Genomic DNA, 26,382 nt, shown 5'->3' with positions numbered 1-26,382 from the left:
GAAATGTTACTGTGAAATGCAGATAATGTGTGCTATCCAGATAGATCATCTAAAGGAAATACAATAAGCACATTGATAAAAATTAGTACATTCACATTTTTATATTACATTCCTGCTTAAATGAGAAAAACAGTTGTTTTACTATTATGAACATAATATATACATTTTTGTTCAGTTAACATACAAATAAATAAAATTTTCTCTATTCTAAAGCAATCACATTGCACAGGCACATATTCTTAAAAATTAGAACTTATTCTGGTTTCTGGTTTCCCACTGCCACTGATAGTAGGTATTTCATGGTCGGTGTCTTCCTTAGGATCTGCCATGTCTTTGTATCTCTCCCCGCGGTGTCGTTCCAAGTATGGGCCCCAGTTAGAAGCTGGTCTGCAGCAGCTTACAATGCGCTGAAATGGGAAAAATGCTGTCTTAGAACTTAAGCGCTACGATCTGTACATAAATAAATATAAAACTACATTTTTATTTTAGAATGTTAAATTTAAAAAAGGATTTTATTTATTTATTTTTAGAGAGGGAAGGGAGGGACAGAGAGCAGGAGAGATACATTGATCTGTTGCCTCTTGCACTCTCCCAGCTGGGGACCTGGCCAGCAACCCAGACATGTGCCCTGACTGAGAATGGAACTGGTGACCAGTTGGTTTGCAGGCCAGTGTTCAATCCACTGAGCCACACCAGCCAGAGCTAGGATGTTAAATTTCCTTGCCCTGCCCTTAGGGTGACAGTTAGGTTTACCTGTTTTCCCAGGTAAACCAGTGTATACCTGGGAATTTTCAAGAACCAAAGAGAGGGAGCTCCAGGGTGAAACAACTGATCTACATCCATTCTTGAACGGGCTTACGTTTATTTAAAATCTGACTGCTGAGCTTACCTTGCCATTGCCCTTTGTCTTAGTGATGTGTCGTAACCAACTCCATCCCCCTAGGCCTCCATGGAAGAGGGATGACTTAGGATCTAGTTTGTGTTCAAGGTCATTTACCAGGCTTTTTCAGTCTAAACATGCTATTAGGAAATGCATTATAAAGAAACCAGGATGTTGTGTGTGTGCCTGTGTGTGTGTGACCATGTTTTAAAAGTGAAGATTGTAGGGATAAAACTAAAAGATCATCTGCATTGCAACATCTTCAAGAACAAGTTAGTACCAGTACAGATATAATAACTTTCATGTGCTAAGCACTCTAACAGGGCCTGAGGCTACAGCAACAAGCAAGGCAAGACTTCTTCTTAAAGGAGCTTGTAGTCTAGTACAGGGAGACACGCAAATCTGTGTACAGCATAATACAATGTTATGCACATAGTAGTGAATGTTCGTCTCAGGTATAAAAGCAGTCTAAAGGAAAGAGTGATTAATTTGAATTTGATCTCATGGTCATAATCTCACATTACCACCATATGGGTAGATTAATCTTTGGTTTGATCCTAGTGCTTTATATGAAGTACAAATAATATTAATTTTAAATTGAATTTAATGGGGTGATATTGGTTAATAAAATTATATAGGTTTCAGAGGTGCATTGCTAGAATACATCATCTGTATATAAACTAAAAAACAAAATAGAAACAGACTGATGGATAGAGACGACAGACTGACAGCTGTCAGAGGGGAGGGGTTAGGTGGACAGCTTGAAGAAGGTGAAGGGATGGAAAAGCCCGCAGAGTCAACAGCATGGTGATTACCAGAAGGAAAGGGGGTGGGGAAAGGTAGGAGAGGGCAAAGGGGGGATAAAGGGTGATGGAGGGGACTTGACCTGGACTGGTGAACAAATAATATTGATTTTACGTGCTTACCTGAAAGATGTTTCCTTTAGCTTGAATTATTTTTATAATAGCCATAATTGGAATCCAGATAATGCAAAAAATAATCATACACCAGCCTAGAGCAACTCCCCAGTCAGGATATGGAATTTTAGCGTAATCAGGTCTGTCAAATTTCACCAGTGACCAGATGAAAATTGCCTGTGAAAGTTAACACGTGAAAAGACAATGCTGCAGATCAGACTTCATTGCACAAGTGATTTCAATTGCGCTAATTATTAGCAACTTGATTCCATCCCTTAGAAATAAAGCAATGACAATGGATGAAAACACATTTGAGGAACTAAGACAACCAGGTAACTAGCCAGAAGACGGCAATACTAAATGAACCAAACTATGTAATTTGTATTTGGCTTTGAATAAATTCTTCCAAAATTAGCACCCCCACATACACATGTATAAAACATACTAATACTTGTCTAACATGTATTTCAATAAAATACCATAAAATATACCTGAGGGAGAGTAAAATAATACCAGAAATTTTGTTATTAACTTTTAACTTGTAGTAGCATGGTTTTATTCTACACCATAAGCTAGCCCACATGTGAATTAATTCAATGAGAATGTAAAGTACAAATTAGTGAACATGCTGTTGCTCCTGGCTTAGCAATTGTTTCTCATATTTCCCACCACATGGAGCATCCCTACTCCACATCCAAGCACTCACGCACTCACTTTCTAGTAGTACGCGCATATTTACCAAAGCACACTTTGCTTCCAGCCTCTCGAGAAAAAAAAAAGTTCAATGTATGTTTGGGTGAAACAAATCTGAATCTTAAAGCTGAAACATGTTAAGGCCAAGTTTTCTTTAAAATCTCTTAAAAAAACATGTTGTAGCCTAAAGCTAATCAGATATTTAGAAATTTGTAAAACAAAATGAAGTGATCAAAACCAAAAATCACCTAGTAGTAGTTCCTCTAAATTTAGTTTAGAATGTGTTTAGATGCAAGAGTCTTTATAAAATGGATAATCAAATTTAATTTCAAAATTAAATAGCTTAATTCCATTAATTTAGCAACAGTCATTTAAATACTTTTTACAATTACCATAATCCTACATAACTACAAGAGAAGAATGAGGGACAGTGAAGCTCAATGTATGTAACTTGACTCAAACGGCTGATGATGTATATCATGTCATGGTCAATAGCTTGCATTTAAAAATAAACTCAGTTGTCAAACCTGTGTAATCAGTGAAAGTTGGTTGGCTAAAAGTCTAGTTAGGTCTTCTGATTTGATAAGGGTCTTAGTTTATTACAGAGACTCGTCAGAAGGGCCAAACTATACTTCCCAGCACTGTCAAAATCATTTAGCGAGAATGTAGGGCATCCAAATATTTTAATTCAGCACATTTAGTCTGAAACTGGTCACAACTTGAAACTGACCTTGTAATGTTAAAAAAATTAATTTCCTCTGAAAGCAAATAAGCATGGCACTTCAGATGTGAAGCAAATTTTAGATCAAATTCTTTAATGGCCTTTTCTAGGCAAACCGTTGAATCATGGAGGCAATAAGAACCAAAACATCCTCTGTGAAGCTTTGTGACTGTCACACCCACCCCATTGTCTTTGGTCGTGGATAATTGTCTATCCCATTCAGTGTTATGTTGGCATGCAGCCATGTATTGCCCTGAATTCTTGTTACTTGAAGATAGCGTGTCTGTATGCCATGCCTCTCCAGTACAACGGACTGTGCTTTCCCTCAGCTCCTAAAGAGCAACAACTGTTACATTTACTGACATAAGCTATTGTCTCCACCGTCACAGCTGAGTTTCTTTTGGTAATAGAATGTAGTAAGTACCTCCTATACAGACAAAAATATGCATTGAAATAGGAGTGTTGATTCTTAGCAATCCGTGTATTTGGATTGAATTCCATGAAAGCAGAGGCCATGCTCATATTTGCATTGTCTGTACCTAGCATATTTTTTAGGGAATGAGCAAACGAATGGTTTCTATTTATTTATCCTACTGGTAAATCTTAAATATATGGGAAATTTAAGTCTATAGGAGCCTGTTTACTTTGTCAAAAAGTAAATGTTTAAACCCATGGCCTCAAAACTAATACAGCAGAGGCATTTAATTTAGGCAACTCAGAGGCACCAGTCATAAAGCAGAAGTCGCTCTGGCTGGCGTAGCTCGGTGGATTGAGCACGGACTGTGAACCAGGCCTCGCAGGTTCAGTTCCCAGTCAGGGCACATGCCTAGGTTGCAGGCCATGGCCCCCAGCAACCACACATTGATGTCCCTCTCTCTCTCTCTCTCTCTCTCTCTCTCTCTCTCTCCCCCCTTCTCTCTCTTTCCTCTCTAAAAATAAATAAATAATCTTTTAAAAATTAAAAAAATAAAGCAGAAGTTGAAAATCATTAATTTATGATATTACTTTGCCTTATGGTCTCCAATGTGAGTTATTCCATTTTATCTTACAAATGTTTAAATATATCTTGTTGACACGAAATCCATACCATATTAATACTTACAATCAAAAGAACAGGCGTAATGGCAAACCAGCAGGCTCTCCACCATAGCCAGAATATCCACCTTTTTGCTCCAATCATCATTTCTATATCTTTAATGAATCTGTTCCCTCCTAACAAAATAATTGACAAACAGTGCATTCAGTCTTTGCTCGTTTTCCCTCCATTAATCATTGTGGCTCCAAATTTTCTGCCAGAATGTTTCCCTATACTACAGGAACAGAGCATACACCTTTACATTTTATTTATAAATATATATCATATATTTTGCCCAGTTGTATTGTAATTTACCATTACAGTGCACAGAGTGGAAATGATCAAACTAAATTATTCTCATATAAAGTATAGATAAGTGTATAGTCACAACTTACCATAAATCCAGATGACTCCTACTATTTCCAGTATAGCTGCAATCAAAATGCCCCATCCAGCACAGAAATGGTCAATCAGATTAACCCAGTAAATCCCAGCCTATTAAAAAAAATCATGGGGGGAGGGGTGGGGAAAAATACAGACAACTGTAATTGAACAACAATAAAATAATTTTTAAAAATCAATTACTTCTAAGTATAACTTGTCATTATTTTTATGATTGATTAGACATTCAAATTAAATTTGTTAATTTGATTATAACATACGCTCCTTGGTTTCATTTCTGCCAAAAATGTGAAAAGGAATGCTTTCGCATGTGAATACAGATGTGGATTTAAATATCCCAAAAAGGATGTTCCTTTTATTCTGTGCCGAGTCAGATAGTTAATCGTCAAAATGATAGGCAGTGTCTGTGTGTTCCGTAGTAGCGGCCAAGATATAGAGTGTGTTTTTAAAGTCTAAAAGTTTATTGTGGTTAAGGAAAGTGCTCCTTATTGGGCCTCCCCCCACTCTGCAAACTATACTTACTATTGAAATTGTGCTATCCAGGGAAACAGCCTGAACTAAAACTCAGAAAACCTTGGTCCAAATCAGACTGGGACTTGTCATTAAACATCCTCTTAAACCTTGATTTTCTCATTTAGATAATAATTGAATGTCAATTCAGAATTTCTCATTTAGATATAGGTAAATATTCCAAGTAATATTTTGTCTATAAAAATACGGTAGTATACCTGAGTTACACAGACGAGACCCAGGAGGAACAAAACCAAGCAGCAACCCAAAGTTATAGGAACCCTCATTTTCTTCATCACTTTGGGAAATAAATCTTGAATTGTTGTTGTGATCGTTTCTTCAGAAGGGAAAAAATAGCATGTCATATGTCAACTCATTTGCCAATGAGTTTAATCACAGAATTCAACTTATGTTAATGAAATTACAAATATATGTTGAGCATGCGGTCTGGGCCCTGCTCCTTGCTTTTGAGAGCCACAGAGTCCTTTCTCTGGCAGTCACCACTCACCAGTGCTGATAAAAATCGAATGCGGCTGGATTTGTCAGTCTTAGTCTGTTTTATAAGGATTTGCATTGGTAGCAACTATAAGGAAACAGGTCCCTGAGGGCTGAAGCAGTTTGAGAGAGTTATAGGAAAGGAAGAAGTCCAGCGCAGCTTTCCAAAAAGGTGAACATTTGAATAAATGACATGGAGACAGAAAGGCCTTCCAGGTTTAAGAAATTAACGTGTTCACGAAACGGGCACTGGCTTAAAAGTAGAAAAATGTATGAGTGAAAGGACTAAGAAACACGTTTGAAATATTTGCGGGCTTGGAAAATGAATTAGAGGAGGCTGGACTTTATCCTATAAACAGTAAGCTATTAACATGTTTCATGTGCCCTAACCTGTGTGGCTCAGTTGGTTGGAGCCTCGCCCATAGACTGAAAGGTAGCAGCAGGTTCCATTCCCAGTCAGGGCACATACCCGGGTTTCAGGTTCTGTCCCCGGTCAGCACATGAACAAGAAGACGACCAGGCAAGCGATGTTTATCACATTGATATCTCTCATGTCGATGTCTCTCACATCCATCTCTATCTCTCTGTCTCTCTCTCTCCCCCCTGCCTTTCTCTCTCTCTCAAAGCAAAGAAGAAACGTCCTCAGGTGAGGATGAAAAAATAAATAAAATGTCTTATGTAAGAGGATGATATAATAAAAACAATTTCAGAATTTCTAAGTGTGTACCCTAAGGAAGATTCTTATGTGTACATAGAGCCACGTAAAGAATAGTCAGTGTAGCAGTGTGTGCAAGTGTTCAAAGCCGGAAATGATCCAAATGCCCCCATCGTTACAGCAACACATCATGAATTAGCTACATCTATATGTCTATGTATGAACACATAGACATATATGTGTTGATAGTACATAAAAAACAACTGTCAGAATGGTATGTATGAAGTGAAATTTCACATTTGGGGGGGGGGCATTGAACATTCACAGTATTTATGGGTACATTATATCATGTATACAAACACGGGTTGAATAACATCATTCACAGTGATGTTTATTTCTAGGAAGGGAGAAATGTGAGTGGTATTAGGGAGAGAAGCATGGGATACTTCAAATTCATCTGTAACAGTTTAGTTTTCTAAAAAATGTCTGAAGCAAATATGGTAAAGTATTAATGTTTGCTCATTTTGGGTGTCTGGCTCATGACTACTTTGTAGTTTTTAATTTATTAAGAAGAATTTTTAAAATTCTAAAAAGATTTTGTTTATTTAATTTCAGAGAGAAGGGAAGGGAGGGAGAGAAGGAGAGGAACATCAATGTGTGGTAACCCAACTGGGGACCTGGCCCGCAACCCAGGCATGTGCCCTGACTGGGAATGGAACCAGCAACCTTTTGGTTCACAGGCCGGCGCTCCATCCACTTAGCCACACCAGCAAGGGCTAAAAAGAAGTTTTAGAAAGATTATTCTTAGAGTAAAACCTAGGAGAGGCAACGAGGGTTAAGAAAAGAATGTTTTTAAGTAGGGGAAACATGAGTGCAATATAAGAGGGATGGGTGAACCCTGGAAGCATTACTTACCAATGGAAGCAAATTGAGAGTCGAGACCCAAAGTCAACAGCATGAAGAAAAAATAATATGGACCAAAATGGCCCACCAGGGAGTTGGGCTAGAGCTTCTGGATAAGCAATGAATGCCAAATCAAAACCTGAGAAAAATACATAGCATTTTCATTTAAATTAGTTCCCAAGAAAAGTGACATAATTGGATATTTTCAAAGTTACATACTAGAAGAATTTCATTTGAATTTGGCGACCCAATTCATGATATACATTCTTTAGCCGCTGTTTCACTTTCACTTTAAAAGCATTTGGTGTGGTTGTTGTGCAATGTGATAGTGTGAACACGTGACGTTGGTTACATTTGTCTCGTAGGAAATCTAAACTACGTCATTGATTTTGTTTAACTGACTTTATTTTTTAAGTTTGATGAACAATAACAGCTATCTTAAACTTGGAAACCTAAATTCGGTTACCTATGTACCCTAGAAATTCTAAAAGAATTACACTATCAAAAAAATATGTTTATGGAACTTCTTAGTGTCCAACCATCTCTTCAAATGTGTGCCCAAAATCATAATTAAATCTTATTTTCTATTTGATGTATGTTATCTTTAGAGATGTTTTTAAAACTTTCAATTATACTACGTGACACTTAGTTTTAAGTATTTCGATTCTCCATCCTCCCAGATGACCAACGTAGGCCTCAGGAGAATTCGCTTCTAGTCTAGGCACTCTCACTTCCTAATTATTTGATTTTCTGCAAGATTTAACATTTCTGTGCATCTGTCCCCTCCTCTGTAAATGAGGAGCTGGACACTGGGTGACCTCCAAGGTCCCTTCTAGTTCTAACATTCTATTCTCATTCATCAGTCTCTCCATCAAATGACACTAACCATAAATAAAAATTTAATAAGAAAGTCTTACTTAAAAGTACCCTAGAATTATTTTCCTGACACTCTCTATCCAGATAATTAAGCAACCCTAGCTAATGTGTTTAAGGTTAGGAAGTTCATTCATCACACTAGTTCTGCCTGGACACAGCCAGACATAAAAAGTCACTTGGGTTTCTGGCTACATGATGTTAATGTGTTTTAAAGATTCAGACCAATATTGTAATCGCCCATAGAGAAACATATATATGTATGTACATATGGGTACATATACATACATATATACACATATATACATGTACTTATACATATATACACAAGGGAACCTTTTTGCCCTGTTGGTGGGAATGCAGACTGGTGCAACCCCCATGGAAAGCAGTATGGAGATACCTCAAAAAATTAAAAATGGATCTGCCCTTTGACCCAGCAATCCCACTTCTGGGAATATATCTGAAGGAACCCAAAACACTAATTTGAAAGAACATAAATACCATTATGTTCACTGTAGTATTATTCACAATCATCAAGATACAGAAGCTTCACATGTGTCCATCAGTAAGTGAGTAGATAGCACAACTATGGGACATTTACACAATGGAATACAACTCAGCCATAAAAAAGAAAATTTTACCCTTTGCAACAGTATGGATGGACCTGGTGAACATTATGCTAAGTGAAATAAACCAGTCCAAGAAACTCAAGTGCCATATGATTTCACTCATGTTGAATCTTATGAAAAAACTGAACTAGCAAGTAAAGTCATACTCATAGAGAGCAGGATCACAGCTGTGGGGGGAGTTACAGGGTGGAGGGATTGAGCAAAAGGTAAAAGGACTCATAGACATCGACAACAGTGTCACAATGCTGGGCAGAGTAGGGTATAAGGGGACTAAATGGTAATGGAAAAAATATAATAAACATTAACAAACAAAGTTAATAATAATAAGAAATTCCATACCTGATTTTACAACTTGAGAAACTTCCTGTCCAGATATGTGAGCCATGTGTCCCAATATAGAAAAAATAGCAAATCCAGCAAACACACTTGTTAGGCAGTTTGTTAAACAAACCACAATGGCATCTGAGTAGCAGTTGTTATTGAACTTATTGTAAGATGATAGAGCAACTAAGCCACCCCAAGCCACTGAGAGGGAGTAAAATATCTGAGTTGCAGCATCTTTCCAAACCTATGAGAAAATAATTAAATATTTAAAAACACACACTCTTAATTATCATTTACATAAAATATTTTATACATACAAATGAATAAATATAATGAAATAAACATGCAAGTACCCACTACTAAGCCTAAGAAATAAAATGTTATCAGTCTTTTAAAGCCCTTGCATGGTCCTTCTTAATCATATTACCCTTCCAACCTCCAGTGGTAACTGCTATCCTGACTTTTGTGTTTATCATTGTCTTGTTTTTCTTTATATTTTACCACATATATATGTAAACCTAAATACTACAACATTTAGCTTTGCATTTTTGGAGTTTATGGAAAAGTTTTTTTAATACATGTAAATGTATACAACTTCCTTTTCCAGTCAGTATTGTATGAAATTTATCCCTTATCAATTTGAACCATAAGACATTTCAATTTTATAAGTCAAACATGAAAGACTATAGGCAAATTCATATGGTTCAGTTAAATATATGTAGTTTTAAACATTTGTTTGACTGCTGTATTGCCCCACTGTGTATATCACACTCCATCCTTTATCCTATTGATGGACATTTAGGTTGTGAAGGATTTTGCTATTAGAAATAAGGTAGCTGTGAATATTCTTGTCTGTCTCCTCATATTTGGTTGTGGAACTGTGATGTCATAGAATATATGAATCTTCTCTTTAACTAAATATTGCCAACTTATCCTTCAAAATTGTTATACCACCTTGCACTTCTACCAGCTGGGTATGAGAGTTCCCATTCCTCCACATCCTTGCTAACTTTGGTCAGAATTTTTAATACAGTCTAATCTAGTGGCTGTGAAGTGAGAGCTGATTATCCTAATGAATTTTTATGGTTAGTATGTTTTAATGTATTATACTGCACAGTTGTTTTTGTCTGTGAAATTCCTGTTCATGTCTTTTGCCATTTTTGTTTGCATTATTTGCCTTACTGGATATTTGGGGATACTTTATGTAATTTGGATTCTAATCCTTTGTCTACTATATTTGTTAATTTTTTCCCCCAATCTGTGGCTTATTTTTTCATCTCTTATCATTGTGTCCTTGTATGAAACAAAGATTTTGTTGTTTTAATGTAGCTAAAGGTGTCCATCTTTGCTTGTATTGTATTATCCTTCATTTCTCTTAGAAAAATAATCCTTAAAAAATAATCCTTAACCCAAGGTCATAAAGATAGCATGCTATATTTTCTTCTAAAAGATTTAAAGTTTTGTTTATTTTAAGTTTTGACTCACTTGAAATTGATATCATGTATATTAAATTGGAAATATCAATGAATTTTTTCTCAAATAGAATATCAATTGTCCAAAGATCATTGATATAATTAATTATGTCAGTTAGATACCAATTATGTCAATTAAATAGTTCGTCCTTTTCTCATTGATATGCATTGCCACCTCCCCCATATATCAAGTTCAATATGCTCATGAGTATTTCTGGGGTTACTATTCTTTTCTACTGGTCTATATGTCTATACCAATGCTAACACCACATTATTTTAATACCTATAGCATTATAATATTTTTTTTGTATCTGGTAGGACAAGTCTTCACTTCTTCAGAAGCACTTATATTTTGTCTTTTTCACATAAATTTTAGAATCAGTTTTCAAGTTCCACAACAAAATATGCTGGGGATTTTATTGGAATTCTCTTGACTCTACATATCAATTTAGAGACAACAGAAGCATTATTCTAACAAGGATAGTACTAGGCAATTTTTGAACATGATGATACTTTTAGGCATCCCTTAGATCACCCAATTGCCTCATTCCATGTTTTGATTAGAGCCTCATGTAACTGGCCTCACCACTTTAAGCAGCCCCTTTCTCTTCATCTCAACCTACTCCACTCCTCAATTATTCTCCCTTTTACAATTTACCCCTGTTGTACCTTTTCTAAAGGACAATAATTAATCTTAGAAACTAATCTAGGTAAATCCATTTAATAGTGAAATTCTGTAGATATAACATCAGAATAAATAAACCCAAATTAAAAATCTATTTGTGCAGATTTCAAATAATAGAGCAGGCATATGTTTGATCAAAAAGTCTTGTTTGAGTTTATCTGAAAACAGGACTGGTCAGTGGAAGCAGGCTATATGATGTGACTAAGAGTTTTAGCTCTGTAGTCAAAAAGAATAAAGTTTACATCCAATATCTCTCACTCTCTTTGACTTCAACTTATTTAACATGTTTAAACCTGTTCTTTCATCTATAAAATGGAAATGGCAACAATGATAATTATTATGTATCCTAAAATGATGTGAGAAACATGTAAAGCAATTAGTAGGATGCTCAATGGTAGCTATTATTGTTATTATAGGAAGTAAACATGAATTGATACTTACTTATGGAAGTTAAAAACAATAATTTCCCCCCTGAAAGGTATATAATCTATTTTCAATTACAATAGAAATAAAGTTTTTATACAGTAAAATGAATATTACTAGACCTTCAAAGTACAGCTTGATATTAGATTGTTGTTACACTGTAACTGTTTTACAATGGTGAGAAGCCAGTAGGAAGCAAATGGATAGATAGATGATGATAGATAGTTGATAGATACATAGATGATAGATAGATAGATAGATAGATAGATAGATAGATGGATCATGGCTATTTTACTTATATATAACAAAATCATGTTAGAAATAAAATGTTCTCTTATTTCTTAGGTGGTTGCACATGTTAAAAGATAAATAACACACTTATCTTGGTTGTTCAGTTTCTTTTACGTGTTATATTATGTATGCCTATGTGAATTAGAGGGAGCTGGAAATGGTGTGGCAGATGTGAGTTGTCTAAAAACATTACAGAATACCATAATGTTTACCTAGGTTGCAAAGAAAAGTGAAGCAAAATTCTAAAGATAGTTATAATGTCCATGTCTACCAATCTCATAGCTATATAGAAGATAATTACTTTAGGGGTTAGGAAATCTTAATTCAAGATGCAGAAATTGGTTGTATAAACTTAACTAAATATGAATCTTTCTGGGTTGCAATGTTACTGCTGTAAAATGAGTGAGCTAGTAAAGTAATAGCTGAAGATCCTTCTAGCTATAAATTTGTATGGCTCTCTACTCTACTACAGATCTCAATAGAAATAAAATATACAAAAATAAGGAAAAATACACATCCTAAGCCTAGTATGTGGACAGAGAGGAATTTTTTTTAGATCTAAGAAAATATTCTAATTGCCAGCAAACCCAAAGAAGCAGTGGAAGTAGTGTTTGTGTTGCAGTGGAGAGCTGGGAGGATTAAATTTTATGTTTCACAAGGAGCTTTAAAGATAATAGAGACACAGAAACACAGACCAATAAAAAATATTCATATAAAATTTATGGATAGCTTCAAGGAACTATAAAGCCCAGGTGATTTGAGTCTGGTAAAAGCAACGTAAAGAATATGAAAGGGATTTTCCAACTGTGCTCAAAGTTATGGTGTTTAAGGAAAATGAAGGTTCCCCTTCTTAGATAAAATGTTGCATCTATAATAACAGACAAGGATGGGAAAAGCAGGATTACAGTTGTTCATATGGAAAAGGACATACAGGCTATGACTGTTACAATAGTTTAGTTGTAATTTTGATGTGGCTGTGAGAAGGTGAGCCACGTTTACCTATGCCACCGTCTTGACTGGAAGTCTCCTCTATCTCAGTTTTCAATATGCCTTCCTCAGTAAGCTTAATCATTTCTAGCTTTTGATTTAACATGAAAGATGTGCCTTTCTTCCTTTTGCTTGAACACTTAGAAGCTATTGTGGAGTTGTTTATCAACCTAATTTCAATACTGTTCTATCTCAGAGAATAGGGAGGCCCCAAGAAGAGGGAGAGAGATGGGAAAATGGCTAATGTGTGGAACATTCAGAACACACACATTTATAGATTAAGGTCAGTGTCCTATATGGGTGTGATTTGTGGTACCTCAATATTTACAATAGTAACATCAAAAATAACAAATATTAATAATTTAAAAGTTTGACGTAATGCAGGAGTTACCAAAATGTGACAGAGACATGAAGTGAGCAAGTGCTGTTGAAAAAATGGTGCCAACAGATTTGCTCAACGCAGAGTTGCCACAAACTTCAATTTGTAAAAATCACATTATCTGAGAAGTGCAATAATGCAAAGTAGCATAAAATGAGGTATGTCTGTGTTTAGAAAATAGCAGTTGCTCCTGGCTGGCATAGCTCAGTGGATTGAGCGCGGGCTGTAAACCAAAGTGTCACAGGTTCGATTTCCAGTCAGGGTACATGCCTGGGTTGCAGGCCATGACCCCCAGCAACCGCACATTGATGTTTCTCTCTCTCTTTCTCCCTCCCTTCCCTCTCTAAAAATAAATAAATAAAATTTTAAAAAAGAAAAGAAAATAGCAATTGCTGGAAATAAGCATGAGTTCCACAAAGTATACAATAGCAAACAAAAATATCTATTTTGGATAACATTACCAGATGTGACTAATAAAAAAGTGAGTGCATTTTTAGGTTGTTATCAAGACAAGCATAGTATATGGGCTACACTTACTTTTGATGTTCCTTACATTCAAAATTGTAAAAGTTTTTGTAAAAGGTTTTATGTACCTGTGATTCAGATAGCCATTATCTGAAGATGGAGGAAAGTTAAAATAGGGTTACCCAATTTATATCCATGACGCATGTTTATGTTTCTGGTGCCAGTGACAATTTTGTTTATTTAATGCTTTATCCATTTTAAATTTGTGTTTCACTTCATAATTCATTTGTCAAAATTTGATCTTACTTTTGGGATACTAACTTTTAAAGAGAATTAAAATATATATCATCTATTAAACTTTCAACTGTAATCTTTAAATCTACTATGAGTTTATCCAATAAAACACATGATCCTAGTCATCAATTTATAGGTATTCATGCATGAAATACTGTTTGTCAGATTAATAAGTCCCTAATAGGGTGGGGAAGTGGTGGGGGGAAAGGCAGACAACTATACTTGAATGACAATAAAATTTAAAAACTGAAAAACCAGTAAATCCCAAATCTTTGTGGTCAGATAGAATCAGTTATATGAATAAAAGGACTTTTAGAATCCTATTGCTAAAAATGATGATCACACTTCCAGTAAGAAATCATTAGTGTCATGTAAAATAGCTAAGTCAAACATCCTAGTGGACAGGAACACTAATAAATTTAATAACTGTATATTCTTTTGCAAGCTGCTACATTATAACACTGTTATGTTACCAAAGATTTTTGGCATTTGCTTTTAAGGTTTATCTCCTCAGATAATTTGAAATTTAAATTGTCTTACCTCTGCTTCCATAAGTTTTGTAAAGTTTGACTGTGCTCCAATATAGTATGAAATGCCTTTTGACGCACCCTCCAGAGTTGCACCTCGTATTAACAGGATAAGTAGGACAAGATAGGGGAAAATAGCTGTAAAATATACCACCTATCAAGAAAAACAATCAAAATTTAATTTCATTTACAAATAATAGTATGTAACTGTATAGAAATAAAGTCATTAGCCAGTTGAGATTAACAAAATAAAGTATCAAAAATTTCATTCAGTTATTAATAAATCTGATGATACCAATAGTTAAGTTGGCATAATTTCCTCTTCTTATTCTCACCACTCTCAAATTATCCATTTTGCAAACATTCTGATGTATGAAACAGTATTTCCCAGGTTCGTATTGTAAACACACAATATATCAGCAATGATAACTTGGAATCCAGATGGAGTGTTTTGTAAAATATATCCTTATAAATGCCTGAGGGGACTGGATATCACCTTTCTGTAAATTACTGCATTGAGTTGGTTTTATAAAATGATTTTAAAGCCTGCAATGGTTAGTATATACTCAGCCCCCAAGGAGAAGGACAATAATCTCCAAGGAGATGTCCAAATCCCATGGAAGCTGATTAAAGTGAACAGTAGACACTTGTTGTTATTGTCATCCTTAAAGCTACCATTAATGCAGTTTGGCAGCACACATACAAGTGCACTGCTTGTGTCCTAGATAAAACATGATTTCAAATGAGCAGATTGCCTTTGAGGCTGGCTTTTCATTAATGTGAATGATCTCTTTGATCCATAGATGTCCTATGTTTGATAATATGCCCAAGGATAAAATTTAAACAAGTCATCCAGAGGCCTATAAAAATTAATGCATTGGGTTAATGACTTTTAATGGATTCTTTCAATATTAACATCAAAAAGGAACCAAGGCTTTCAAAACTGTGCAATTGAAACATTATTTTGGGGAAGTTTCCATTGATCTGTGATGTTCACAATATTTTTGAGATCTAACAGGATGTCCCATCACAACTGAACATTAACAGAATGTGCTAGATATTGTACTAGGGATGAAAGATAGTATCCATAGTTATTCCTGTTCTCCATTTTAAAGGAAATTTTACTCTAATAGATATAAACATGTAAACATTCACTTTTCTGGGTACTGTACAACTGCTCACAGAGAAAATTTCATGTTGTTCTCTGAAATTATTATGGTGCTTTCTGAAATTTTAAAAAATAAAACAATGAAGGAGGAAATTATATTCTCCATAAGAGGACTCTGTTGAGAGAGAGGTTTCTCATTCATTTTTAGCAAACTTTAAGAGAATGATTATATAGTTGTTGTTGTTGTTTTCTGTTCTCCTCTTAACTAGGGGAATCCTGACATAATTACCCTATAGAATAAGGATCTGCACTTTAAAAACCAAACATTACAGTATATAAGATGCTTGTTTAAATAGTAGGAAAGGTAACTTTAAAATATATTTGCAAACTACAGAATACTGTACCAACTAGAAGGGTCCAAGTTTTGACTGAGCAATTGCACAACTCTAATACTGATTTGTGCTTGTTTTGTTTTTTCAGTGATAGCAGTGATCTTGTGTATTTCTTAGATCTAGACTGCCTACTTAGAAAGCTTTTCACACATTTGAATGTTCCCAATATGGAAAACAACATGCATTTGATAATGCTCATAATTGAACTATAATGATATTGGAAAACAACTCCATCACTATCTAATGTGTTTCCTAAATTACCTTGCCAGAAGACTTGATTCCTTTAAATAGTGCTGCACCAACTATGAGCCAAGCCAAAAGAAGACAAAGTGCCAAATACCACACAATTTCTCCAGTTTCATCCAGTCCACTTGAGCGTTGGAGTGCCACTTTGCTGAAAATACATAAGCCCTTTTATGAACACAGAATCACTTGTATTAATACACTAAATTTTGTCACATTTAATCTGGGGGGAAGCCTCGTGAGTATTTTATCTTATTAATACATCAATGCTGTGTTAGCCTTTTATTGATACTGTTGTATGGAGGGGCAAAAATAGTTCAGTGAAAAGCCAGACTGACTTTAGGCTTAAATGCAGTCGATCTGTAATTGCAAGCCCTAGAATAAAAGATCTACTGATTCCTTTCCCTATAATTTTTCTGTAATATTTCAAAGGTCCATATGTCAAAAATAACCTTGCATTATATTATTTCATTTTACTTATTGTATTTTTCTCAAAATAACAAAGACATCATTTAAAATTACATTGAAATAAAGAACAATCTGACAGTGACCAGAGAAAAGGAGGAGGATAATAGGGTATAATAGAGGAAAGGCCTTCAAGGAACACGCATAAAGGACACATGGACAAAGCCAAAGGGGGTGGGTTTGAAGATGGGAGGTGGGGGTAGGTGGGGCAGGGGGGCATGGTGGGGTGAAAATGGAGACAACTGTACTGGAATAACAATAAAAATAATAATACAAATTAAAAAATTACATCAAAGATTTTCTTCATTGTACTTGTATTTATCACCAAACCTAACTGACCCTGCTATTCATAACTCTTTCAAAGGTGTTCTTTAAAATTCTGTGATTTCCACTAGGACTTGTGTTGGTCTGGATTTTAATTCATAGCTTGACGTTTAGGAACATTCAAGATCCAAATTTTAAAAGGGTCACAAAGGACCATTAGCAAGCAGATGAGAAAGAACTCATTACAGCAATAGTCAAGAAATTAGGTCAGGGTAAAGGGTAGGTATACAATAAGGAAAATTAAAAAAGAACATTTCAAAATAATAAAAGTAAATATAACTCAAAATATTTTCTACCATATAGTGACAATTATAAGCAAAAAGGATAATAATGAATTGCAGCCTTAAATAGCAATTTTACCCACAAATTACTTATCATCCAACTGTTTATCATTAGAACTTGCTAATTACAGTCTAAAATTTGAATACTTTTTCTTCAAAGCAATGGCCCAACCTATAATTAATCAGTGCTGAATAAATAATTACTGGCACTGTTGTGCCCATTTACATAACTAATTTATAAATGATAATTTGTTGACTATGAGCTAATTTCGCATGTTACTACTATTCAGACAGGAGCGGTAAAGATTTGAATCAGATGGAGTAGAATTTGTTCTGCTTCCCTTTTTTCTACTTATATGAGTTAAGAAAAGAAGTGATTAATATTTTATCATTATTTATAAAAAAACTTTTTAGTAATATCTATTTAAGAAGTAGATCGTCTAGGGTACTTACTTCCAATACTGTTCACTGGGAAGCTGACCTGGCTGATAAACTTCACTTCCATTGATGCAGGTCAAATTGTTGGCATCTACCCAGCTTTTGTTCACATGGATGATCGCCCCTCTTGTACTCACATTGCAGTGAGTTACTAAAAATTATAAAAAAGAATGCACATGCAAACACGTACTTAGTTTTAGTAGAGTACTTTCCTGGAAAGAAAGTTTTAACAGTAAAATATATAAAGACTGTCTAAATTGTTACTTGATGAAGGTGGGGTAAAAATTGTACAAATGGAACAAGACATGCACATTCAGTATCTTAAATCTGTACTACTAACCTAGGAGTATGAAAATATCTTGCCTTTTAAACCGTGATTATATTTATGGTCATAACAGCTATAAAGTAACAATAATTTCAGTTGGGATTTAGTGCTCTAAGGGACTTTCAGTATGTGGACTTATTTAATCTATATAGAAAATGACACATTTAAATCCCTACTATTCAATCTTTTTTACTTTATCCTCTGATATACAAAGACAATCCCATTGGTAACAGTCTACAATATTAATGCTGCATTGTTCCAAAGATTAGCAACATATGACATGGGCAATACTCACTGTCTCCTGAAACACACTATGACTATCAAACATTGCTTTTCTCTCCTTATCACCTTCCATTGTCTGTTTTCTCTCCTGCCCATAGCCTAGATCTGCAAGAAGTGCTCCTAGTAGTTATTTAGCTTTATTGCCTGTCCTCAGAAATTAACATTGCTTTAATCAATTTTCAGGTTATATATGCTTTCTTCTGTTTTTATCACTAACGTATGGCTCACTTAAAACTGCCCCTGACCTAGTTAAAAATGATTTAATATTTTAATTTTTTATAAAATATAAAAGAATAAAGCAGACTTAACAATGTTTCAAAAATAAATTAATTAATTTTACCTATTGGCGATCTGCTACAGTTTTGATCTGCCCAATAAGAACAAGTTTTCCATGGTAGTTCACTTTGAAAAGAAGCAAATAGGTAGTAAAGACTGTAGGCAATTATGACATTGTAATAGATGGTCACAAAAATGGATATCAGGACCATTGTAATTCCCACACCTGTAAAACAGAACAATTAAAAATCCAACAACTGAAGTTTCTTTTGCTAATTCATAAAAAAAAGCTGCATCACAATTTCCACAAAATCTATTTTAAAATAAGGTTATTTCAAAAAACTTTTTCTTTGAGGAGTAGAAAGGCAATACAACTGTCTAAGTACCTTTCTTTTCAAATTTAAAATTATTTTGATGAGCCCTGGCTGGTGTAGCTCAGTGGATTGAGTGCAGGCTGCAAACCAAAGCATCACAGGTTCGATTCCCAGTCAGAGCACATGCCTGAGTTGCAGGCCACGGCCCCCAGCAACTGCACATTGATGTTTCTCTCTTTCTCTTTCTCTCTCCCTTCCCTCTCTAAAAATAAATAAATAAAATCTTTTTAAAAAGATTAAAAAATAAAATAAAATTATTTTGATGACTGGCTTTCTAAGATAGTTTTTAGTTGATTAGAAAAAGGTACTAAGATCAAGGGCATATCCATTAATAGTTCTTATGAAGTCTGTAAATTCTTGTCAGAGTAGGTACTATTCTTTAAAAACAAAAACAAAGAGAAAAACTATTCAAAGCTCATATCCTATTGACTCACTGACTAATACTTATATTTTGATCCATAAACCAACATTTTGACAAGTAAAAGATACAACCTATGAATTAATGTCCTAAGCGATAGTGTACACCATTTCTACAGTACATGTAAAGAAAATTCAGCCCTGGCTGGTGTAGTTCATTGGACTGAGCGCCAGACTGTGAACCAAAGGGTCACCAGTTCAATTCCTGGTCAGGGCACGTGCCTGGGTTTTGGGTCAGTCTCCAGTAGGGGACGTGTAAGAGGCAACCACACACTGATGTTTCTCTCCCTCTCTTTCTCCCTCCCTCCCACTCTCTAAAATTAAAAAAAAAAAATCTTTTCTTAAAATTTTCTAAAAGAAAAGAAAATTCAATAACTCAGTAACAACTTCCAAAGTTTTCTTTAACTCAGTAGTTTCAAAATGCAGTTGAGCGTACTTAATGCAACTCCTATGCTTAAGACTAGCTTTTGAGTGAGTTTCCTTAATATTCCAGCAAAATATACTGTTCACATCACTATAGATTTATTTTTGATGATACTTGAGGCTTTTACAAATAGTTCTCAGTTGCTAGAACATTCCAAATTATATCTGATTTTCAGATAAAAAGGCTGTTTAATAACAGTCAAGGCATTTAAAAATTTTTCTTACTGGTGTCTTATTCTGTTAGGAACATCCAAGGGAAAAAATTGTGACCTGCCTTTCAATTTTTCTGAATGAGGCTTTATAAAACATATGCAAAAGCAAGAAGTCAACCACCCAAAGTAGCAAAAGTCAGAGCCATGAAGTGACTGCAAAGCAGACCATGTGCCAAGAGAACTGAAAAAGTGAAAATAGGAAAGGAATGACACCCTTACAACCCTCTCTAATAGCTTTCCTTACCCCTCCCATATCTGCAGCCTGAGACAACCAGAAATAAAAGTTAACATTTGATTTTTAAATTATATGTTGGCAAATATGCAGGAAAAAATGGATGCATCTTTGCCTTTAACCTATCTAAATCTTTTTTTTGCTCTCTAAGAAACTCACTTTAGAATAGATAAATAAAATATATTTTTTAAAAACCTGTCCAAATCTTACACAGTTTTATTCCAAATAGTGAGGACAACTATATGCATGAATAGGCCAGTCAGTACAATATAGAAAATGTTTTAATACCAACCTTGGAACAATGGAAGAATTTTCCATACTGAAACTGGACCTAAGCTAGCAAACTGTCCTAGTGAACACTCAAGGAAGAACAAAGGTAAACCAGCCAATGCTAGCATAATTGCATAAGGGATCAAGAAGGCACCTAGAAAATGCAAAAAAAAAAAAAAGCAATATTATATCTCCAAATCTTAATGGCATTTTGACAACCAACAAAACATTTTGAAAGCATTCTTACATAGTGGTGTCAGAGACTACTGGGCTTAGGCCCCAAATTCACTACTTTCTGGGAGAAAGTCCTTTATTTTCTAAACTTGGATTCCTCATCTATGAAATGGGGATACTAGTACCATAAGTCCTCACTTGACATCCTTTATAGGTTCTGAGACTTTAAGCAAAATGGCATATAATTAAACCAATTTTACCAATGTTGCCAATTTTAAAAAAACGAATTGATATAAACAAGAGGTAAGCTCCTACGGCATTTCATCAATGTTATAACAAAACAACGTTGAGCAAAATGACATTATTCGAGGACTGGCTGTATTTCATAATGAGGTTGTTGTGAGTATTAAAAACAATAGCCCATAAAAACCAAAACAGAGGAGTCAAATGATCATAGATTTTGGATCCAGATAGAACTAGGTTTATATCCTGGTTCCACCATTTACTAGTTAGTTATGCAGCCTGGGGCAGTTTACCTAACCTCTGGACTTTGCATTCTTTGTAAATAGGAAGAACAATGTGTACCAACTCATCAGTGTGTGGTAAGAGTTTAATTACAGGACCTATGAGAAAACACTTGGTGAAATGGCAAGCACATGGCATATCTTCACAATTAGTTTTCCTCCTTTCTCTTTTAAAAATAGTCTATTTTTAAGACATAGGGTATAAATGTTAAATGTGGTTTGGAGTGGAAGTCATTGCAGTTAAAGTCATTATTATCCAGTTATAAGGGTCTTCATTCAATTTAATAAGAAATTTATTGCTTTTGTTAGAAGAGCCTAAAATTTTGAGATGCATTTAGAGTAAACTTGCAATTTCGTAAGGGCTAATTATCTTACATTTAGATTATCCAGGCTCCCTTTTTAAGAAACAATCTTTTATGTTTTCCCTGGTCATTTTTGGAGCATAATATTGCTCATTACAACTTTTATCACATTGTGGGTAAAAGCAGGGACATAATGCTAAACATATTGATCAATTGCTCTAGAAGTCTGAACAAAATTTAATAAGAAAATAAGTGGATAAAAATGGGCTTTTGGATTATGTACATTTCATTTACCATGTTACATTTTTTCTCATGAATTTTTCATATTATGATACTGTAACATCATACCTGGAAATTACATTTTCCAACCCTCAAAATATATTCTACTATAAATAATGAGACAATAACTACTTGTCATGTGCAAGTTACTAGTCATTTGCATATAGGGACAAATATGTTTTTATAGATGTTGCAATATGCATATTATCATTACTGCGACTAATAGAAGTATAAATCCTGTCAATGGTAAATATGAGGAAAACATAATACAAAATATCCCTGTTTAAATACAATAGAAATCAATGGCTTGCTAGCCCAGTGTATATAGGCTGTGGGGGGGGGGGAATAATTATTTTTCTCAGTGTTATATGTGACTTTTTACCCATTACATTTTTTCATTATTAATAACAACCATACTGGTAAATTGCTAATACAATACAGTGGTCATGAATTCATAATACTGCTAACCTAGACCTTAAGGTAGTATGATATTTGTCTTTCATAAACTGTTAAAAAGAATCTACATGTAAAAATGATTCCAGATTTTACCATATTTTAAACTTCAACTGACCATATATTTAAAATTGGTTCTATTAACATTTGACAAATTTGAATTTTATGTTCATCTTCTTTGATTGGGCAAAAAGAAAAAGAAGCAATTGAGAGAGCCTAGATCACCCATTACCAAAATGATGTGACCTTTAAAAACTGAGAGCCCACATAATATATTAATTATTAGAGGAAATGGTGAAAGATAATGGCATACAATAAATAATACTATTTTGCTTTGGCTTTGTTTAAAAATACTCTATTAAACCTAGTTTAATATGGTTCCTAGAAATTGATGGCAACTACTGGGTCTACATATGATGTCGAGTCACAGGGAATTTCTTATTCTAAACCTGAATACAGGAGGCTGGAAAGGAACTTGAATGCTTCTCTGCATTACACTAGATCTTAAGACATAGACACCAAAAAGGTTATGATTTCTGACCCATTTTCCAGTTCAAACTTACACCAGATTATCACAGAAACATATCATGACTGAATGACATAGGCTCTAGATAGGGGAATTTTTTTGCCACCAACACAAAGTTTTTAATAAACAGAGCTTCTTTCTTAAGTCTCTAAAGGCCATTGTGAATCTTTTAATGCAACCAATTAACAAGGAATATAAGACTGAAATATCACCACACAAAATCCTATTGTACCAAGAAAATAATTACAGTGGCACAGTTTCACTGGTACCCAATTATGAAATAAAAGGGCATGTCACCTCTGTACTTCTAAGAGAACCTGTAATTACAAGTAAATAAAATATGGTGTAAGTGAAAAGTTGTTTCAACATTACTTGAGAATTATGCAGTTCATTCTGTATCCCTTTGTGTGTCATCTCAGAATTATTTTTTTTCTCCTTACTCTAATTGAGCCCTCCTAATTGATTTCTGGGGTATAAACAGTATTATTTTGCAGAAATTAAACACCTAGTCTTGAATTACATTCTATTGCATATTAGAAGGATCTTCTACATAATCAATTCAATTAGGGATATATGTAACTGAATATTGCAGCTTAAAATACTAAACCTTTAATTACTTTTTAATTAACTATGTCCACACTTAAATTTCCAAAATGCATTGCCATACTCCATTTACACAAACAATTTACTTGAGTTTCTTATATCTGACCTAGAATTCACTGTCTTTTGCTTAGACTCAGCTGTATATTACGTAAAACAGTAAAGTCTGAAGAGATTATCACAAGAACCTATAAATTAAGAAAAGTCAGTCACAACTGAAGATTACACAGGATCTCAAATGAGAAACTCAGAAGCGCTAAATATACAACTTTTATCATGATTATATCTGAGGATTTTGTGAAGCCACCTTCCTAACTGGTGCTGCAAACTTATAGTCTAATAAATAATAAATATATAGTCTAATAAAATAATAAATGCAGTATGCTTGTTTCCCATCCTCCCACTAACCCAAAACATCATATACCATTCCTCAGTTCATAAAATACCCTCAGAGGCCATACAGAACCCTACTTAAAACTGGAGGGGAAAGAAGTGGGTGGGAGAAAATACCTCCGCCATTGTTGTAGGTCAAATATGGGAATCTCCACACATTCCCCAATCCAACTGCATATCCAACCATAGATAGAAGATAATCTGATTTTTTGGACCAGTTGCCACGGTCCTGGTTCTCATCATTTTCACCAACATGGAAATTTTCAGATGAAACTGTCACTTTCTGGAAAAGGGAAAGCATCAACACTATTATTATTAGAGATTCTACTGTTAAAAAAGAAAAATAATTTCACAAATGCAGAGTGATCGTGAGAGACAGAGCAACAGACATAGACACAGGGAGAACCCAAAAGCCATAGAACCAGAGCCAAGGGGAACACTATTAAGATTGGGGAGATTTCTGCTAATGGTTGCTTTTATTTTACATTTACCTCTTGAAATAGAAAATCTCTGTAGGCAGATATTTCTACTACTTCTTTGGGTTAGATTATCCAAATTTTGGTGGAAATATTACATGTGGCACCCAGCATGAAGGGCAAATGAAAGTGGACAAATAAGTTTTGAAATACAAAATATTTACAATGAATTAGGTAAAATCAACACTTAAGATTGTACAAGATTTTTTAGAGTATCAACTATAGTTTCCACTAAAAAAAAAAACATGGAAGGAAGGGAGGAAGGAAGAAAGGAAAGGAAAGGAAAGGAAAGGAAAGGAAAGGAAAGGAAAGGAAAGGAAAGGAAAGGAAAGGAAAGGAAAGGAAAGGAAAGGAAAGGAAAGGAAAGGAAAGGAAAGGAAAGGAAAGGAAAGGAAAGGAAAGGAAAGGAAAGGAAAGGAAAGGAAAGGAAAGGAAAGGAAAGGAAAGGAAAGGAAAGGAAAGGAAAGGAAAGGAAAGGAAAGGAAAGGAAAAAGAAAAGAGGGAAGGAGGGAGAAATTCATAGACTCCCTTTTCATAGGCTGATAGGTTTGGATGTTTAGTGATAAGAGAAGTTTATCTTTGCTCCCTATCTTGAGAGTAAAATCAGTGTTTTTCTGAAAGCCACAGATTAATATTCAGGGACAATTTTTCCTGTCCCACCAGGTGGAGCAGCTGTCTCTCCACTTCAGAGGAGATAGGTTATCTCCCAACCTGTTAACTGCTCTGGGGTATGGAGGGTTCCTCAGGTCGCATAAGGACAATGTGTTTTCTCATTTTCCTCCAGCATATGGACACAGTCTAGAGAGGAGTGGAAAACAGGGTTTTCAGGGCACACTTAAGGCATAGGCTGAGGTGCCCCTGTCTTTCAGCTACCAGAGTAAGAGGTGCTCTATTTTCCCTTTACTCTATGAGGACACGTCAGGCTCACTGTAAGGCAGTTGAACAGAAATGTAGAGAAGAAGTGGTAGCCACAGAAAGCAAAATCTGAGACTTGCCCCCCCCCCTTAAAATTGTCCTCCCCAGGCTCTCCACACCTCCACAGCCCCCAAACCCCTACCTCTTTCCCTCCGCACTTGAAGAAGCTGGGACACTTCAACTTGTCCATTGTTCACTCACTCCCACTGCTTGCTCAGCCTTGTCTCGCAGTCTGGCTGAGCTCCACTGGTGGCAGGTGCACACTCCCCCGTTGCTACCTGTCAGAGTGAACCACCTTGTCCAGGGGTGGGACCATTTATGGAGCGAAGCTCTCTCCTCCCCCTCTAGGGCTATCTGTCATGTCAGTTACTGGAAGGGACCAAAGTGAGGTTCTGGGTTTTCCCCAGGTAAACTGACATGTAGCAATCCCCTGCCCAGCCCCAGGAAAGGGCAGGGCTATGAGAAAGCGGGAGCTGCATGAGCCAGGACATTTGACAGCTTTGACTCAGAGCCCAGCAGGTGCCTTAGCAATCTCACCTGCTTTCCCAGTTTCCCTGCTTATTTCTAGCCTCCTCACTTATTCTGGGCTCTGTCCTAGGGCCAAGTGCTGATTTCCACTGGTGCTGGAGGGGGACAAGGATTAGGGTTAGTACTGTCCATAGGGCCCATTCTGTTCCCCAAGATTTTTATGAATAGACAAAACTGCCCTGGCCCTGGGATTTCCCAAAGTTTTCCCCTCACTAGAAAGCATTTGATCCCCTGAGGCAAACGCTGCTCCCAGAGGAAAATCTCCTGTATTAGGCGCGTTGAAAAGCAGCCAACTGAAATAGAATTACTCAGCTGGCTCTGCCTGAAAAGAGCAACTTTGAGCCTATGTCTCAGGCACCTTTATCAGCCTTCACAACAGCATTGCCCTTTACAGGGATTGCTTTGTGTAGTATTTCAATGCCAAACAAAAACAAACTATTGAGCAGGTTTATAGGAAATTCTAACCCTAACAAAGGACTCCACTTTGCAAGAAAGGTGGAGTCCTTGAACTATGAGGAATTAACCTATGAGGAGGCATCTTAGCTTGGCT

The 26,382-nt window shown here is 35.4% G+C and overlaps 1 protein-coding gene across 1 annotated transcript; it reads right to left on the bottom strand.

The window, feature by feature from the left end:
* Positions 1–86: 86 nt before the first annotated feature.
* Positions 87–25,627, bottom strand: SLC6A14 (solute carrier family 6 member 14). Its single transcript, XM_045817572.1, is given in 15 exon segments — positions 87–407; positions 1,807–1,974; positions 4,314–4,423; positions 4,682–4,781; positions 5,417–5,535; positions 7,264–7,315; positions 7,317–7,390; positions 9,093–9,321; positions 14,614–14,754; positions 16,362–16,494; positions 17,867–18,002; positions 18,799–18,960; positions 20,685–20,816; positions 24,031–24,196; positions 25,447–25,627. Coding segments are annotated over 15 exon segments (1,938 nt in total). The 5' UTR covers positions 25,495–25,627; the 3' UTR covers positions 87–239.
* Positions 25,628–26,382: the final 755 nt, after the last annotated feature.

The sequence above is a fragment of the Phyllostomus hastatus genome, unplaced genomic scaffold (genome assembly GCF_019186645.2).
Source record: "Phyllostomus hastatus isolate PE091 unplaced genomic scaffold, TTU_PhHast_1.1 phas_scaffold_28, whole genome shotgun sequence".
NCBI classification, from domain to species: domain Eukaryota; kingdom Metazoa; phylum Chordata; class Mammalia; order Chiroptera; family Phyllostomidae; genus Phyllostomus; species Phyllostomus hastatus.
The sequence above is the reverse complement of the archived record's forward strand: the minus strand, read 5'-3'. Positions and strand labels throughout refer to the sequence as shown.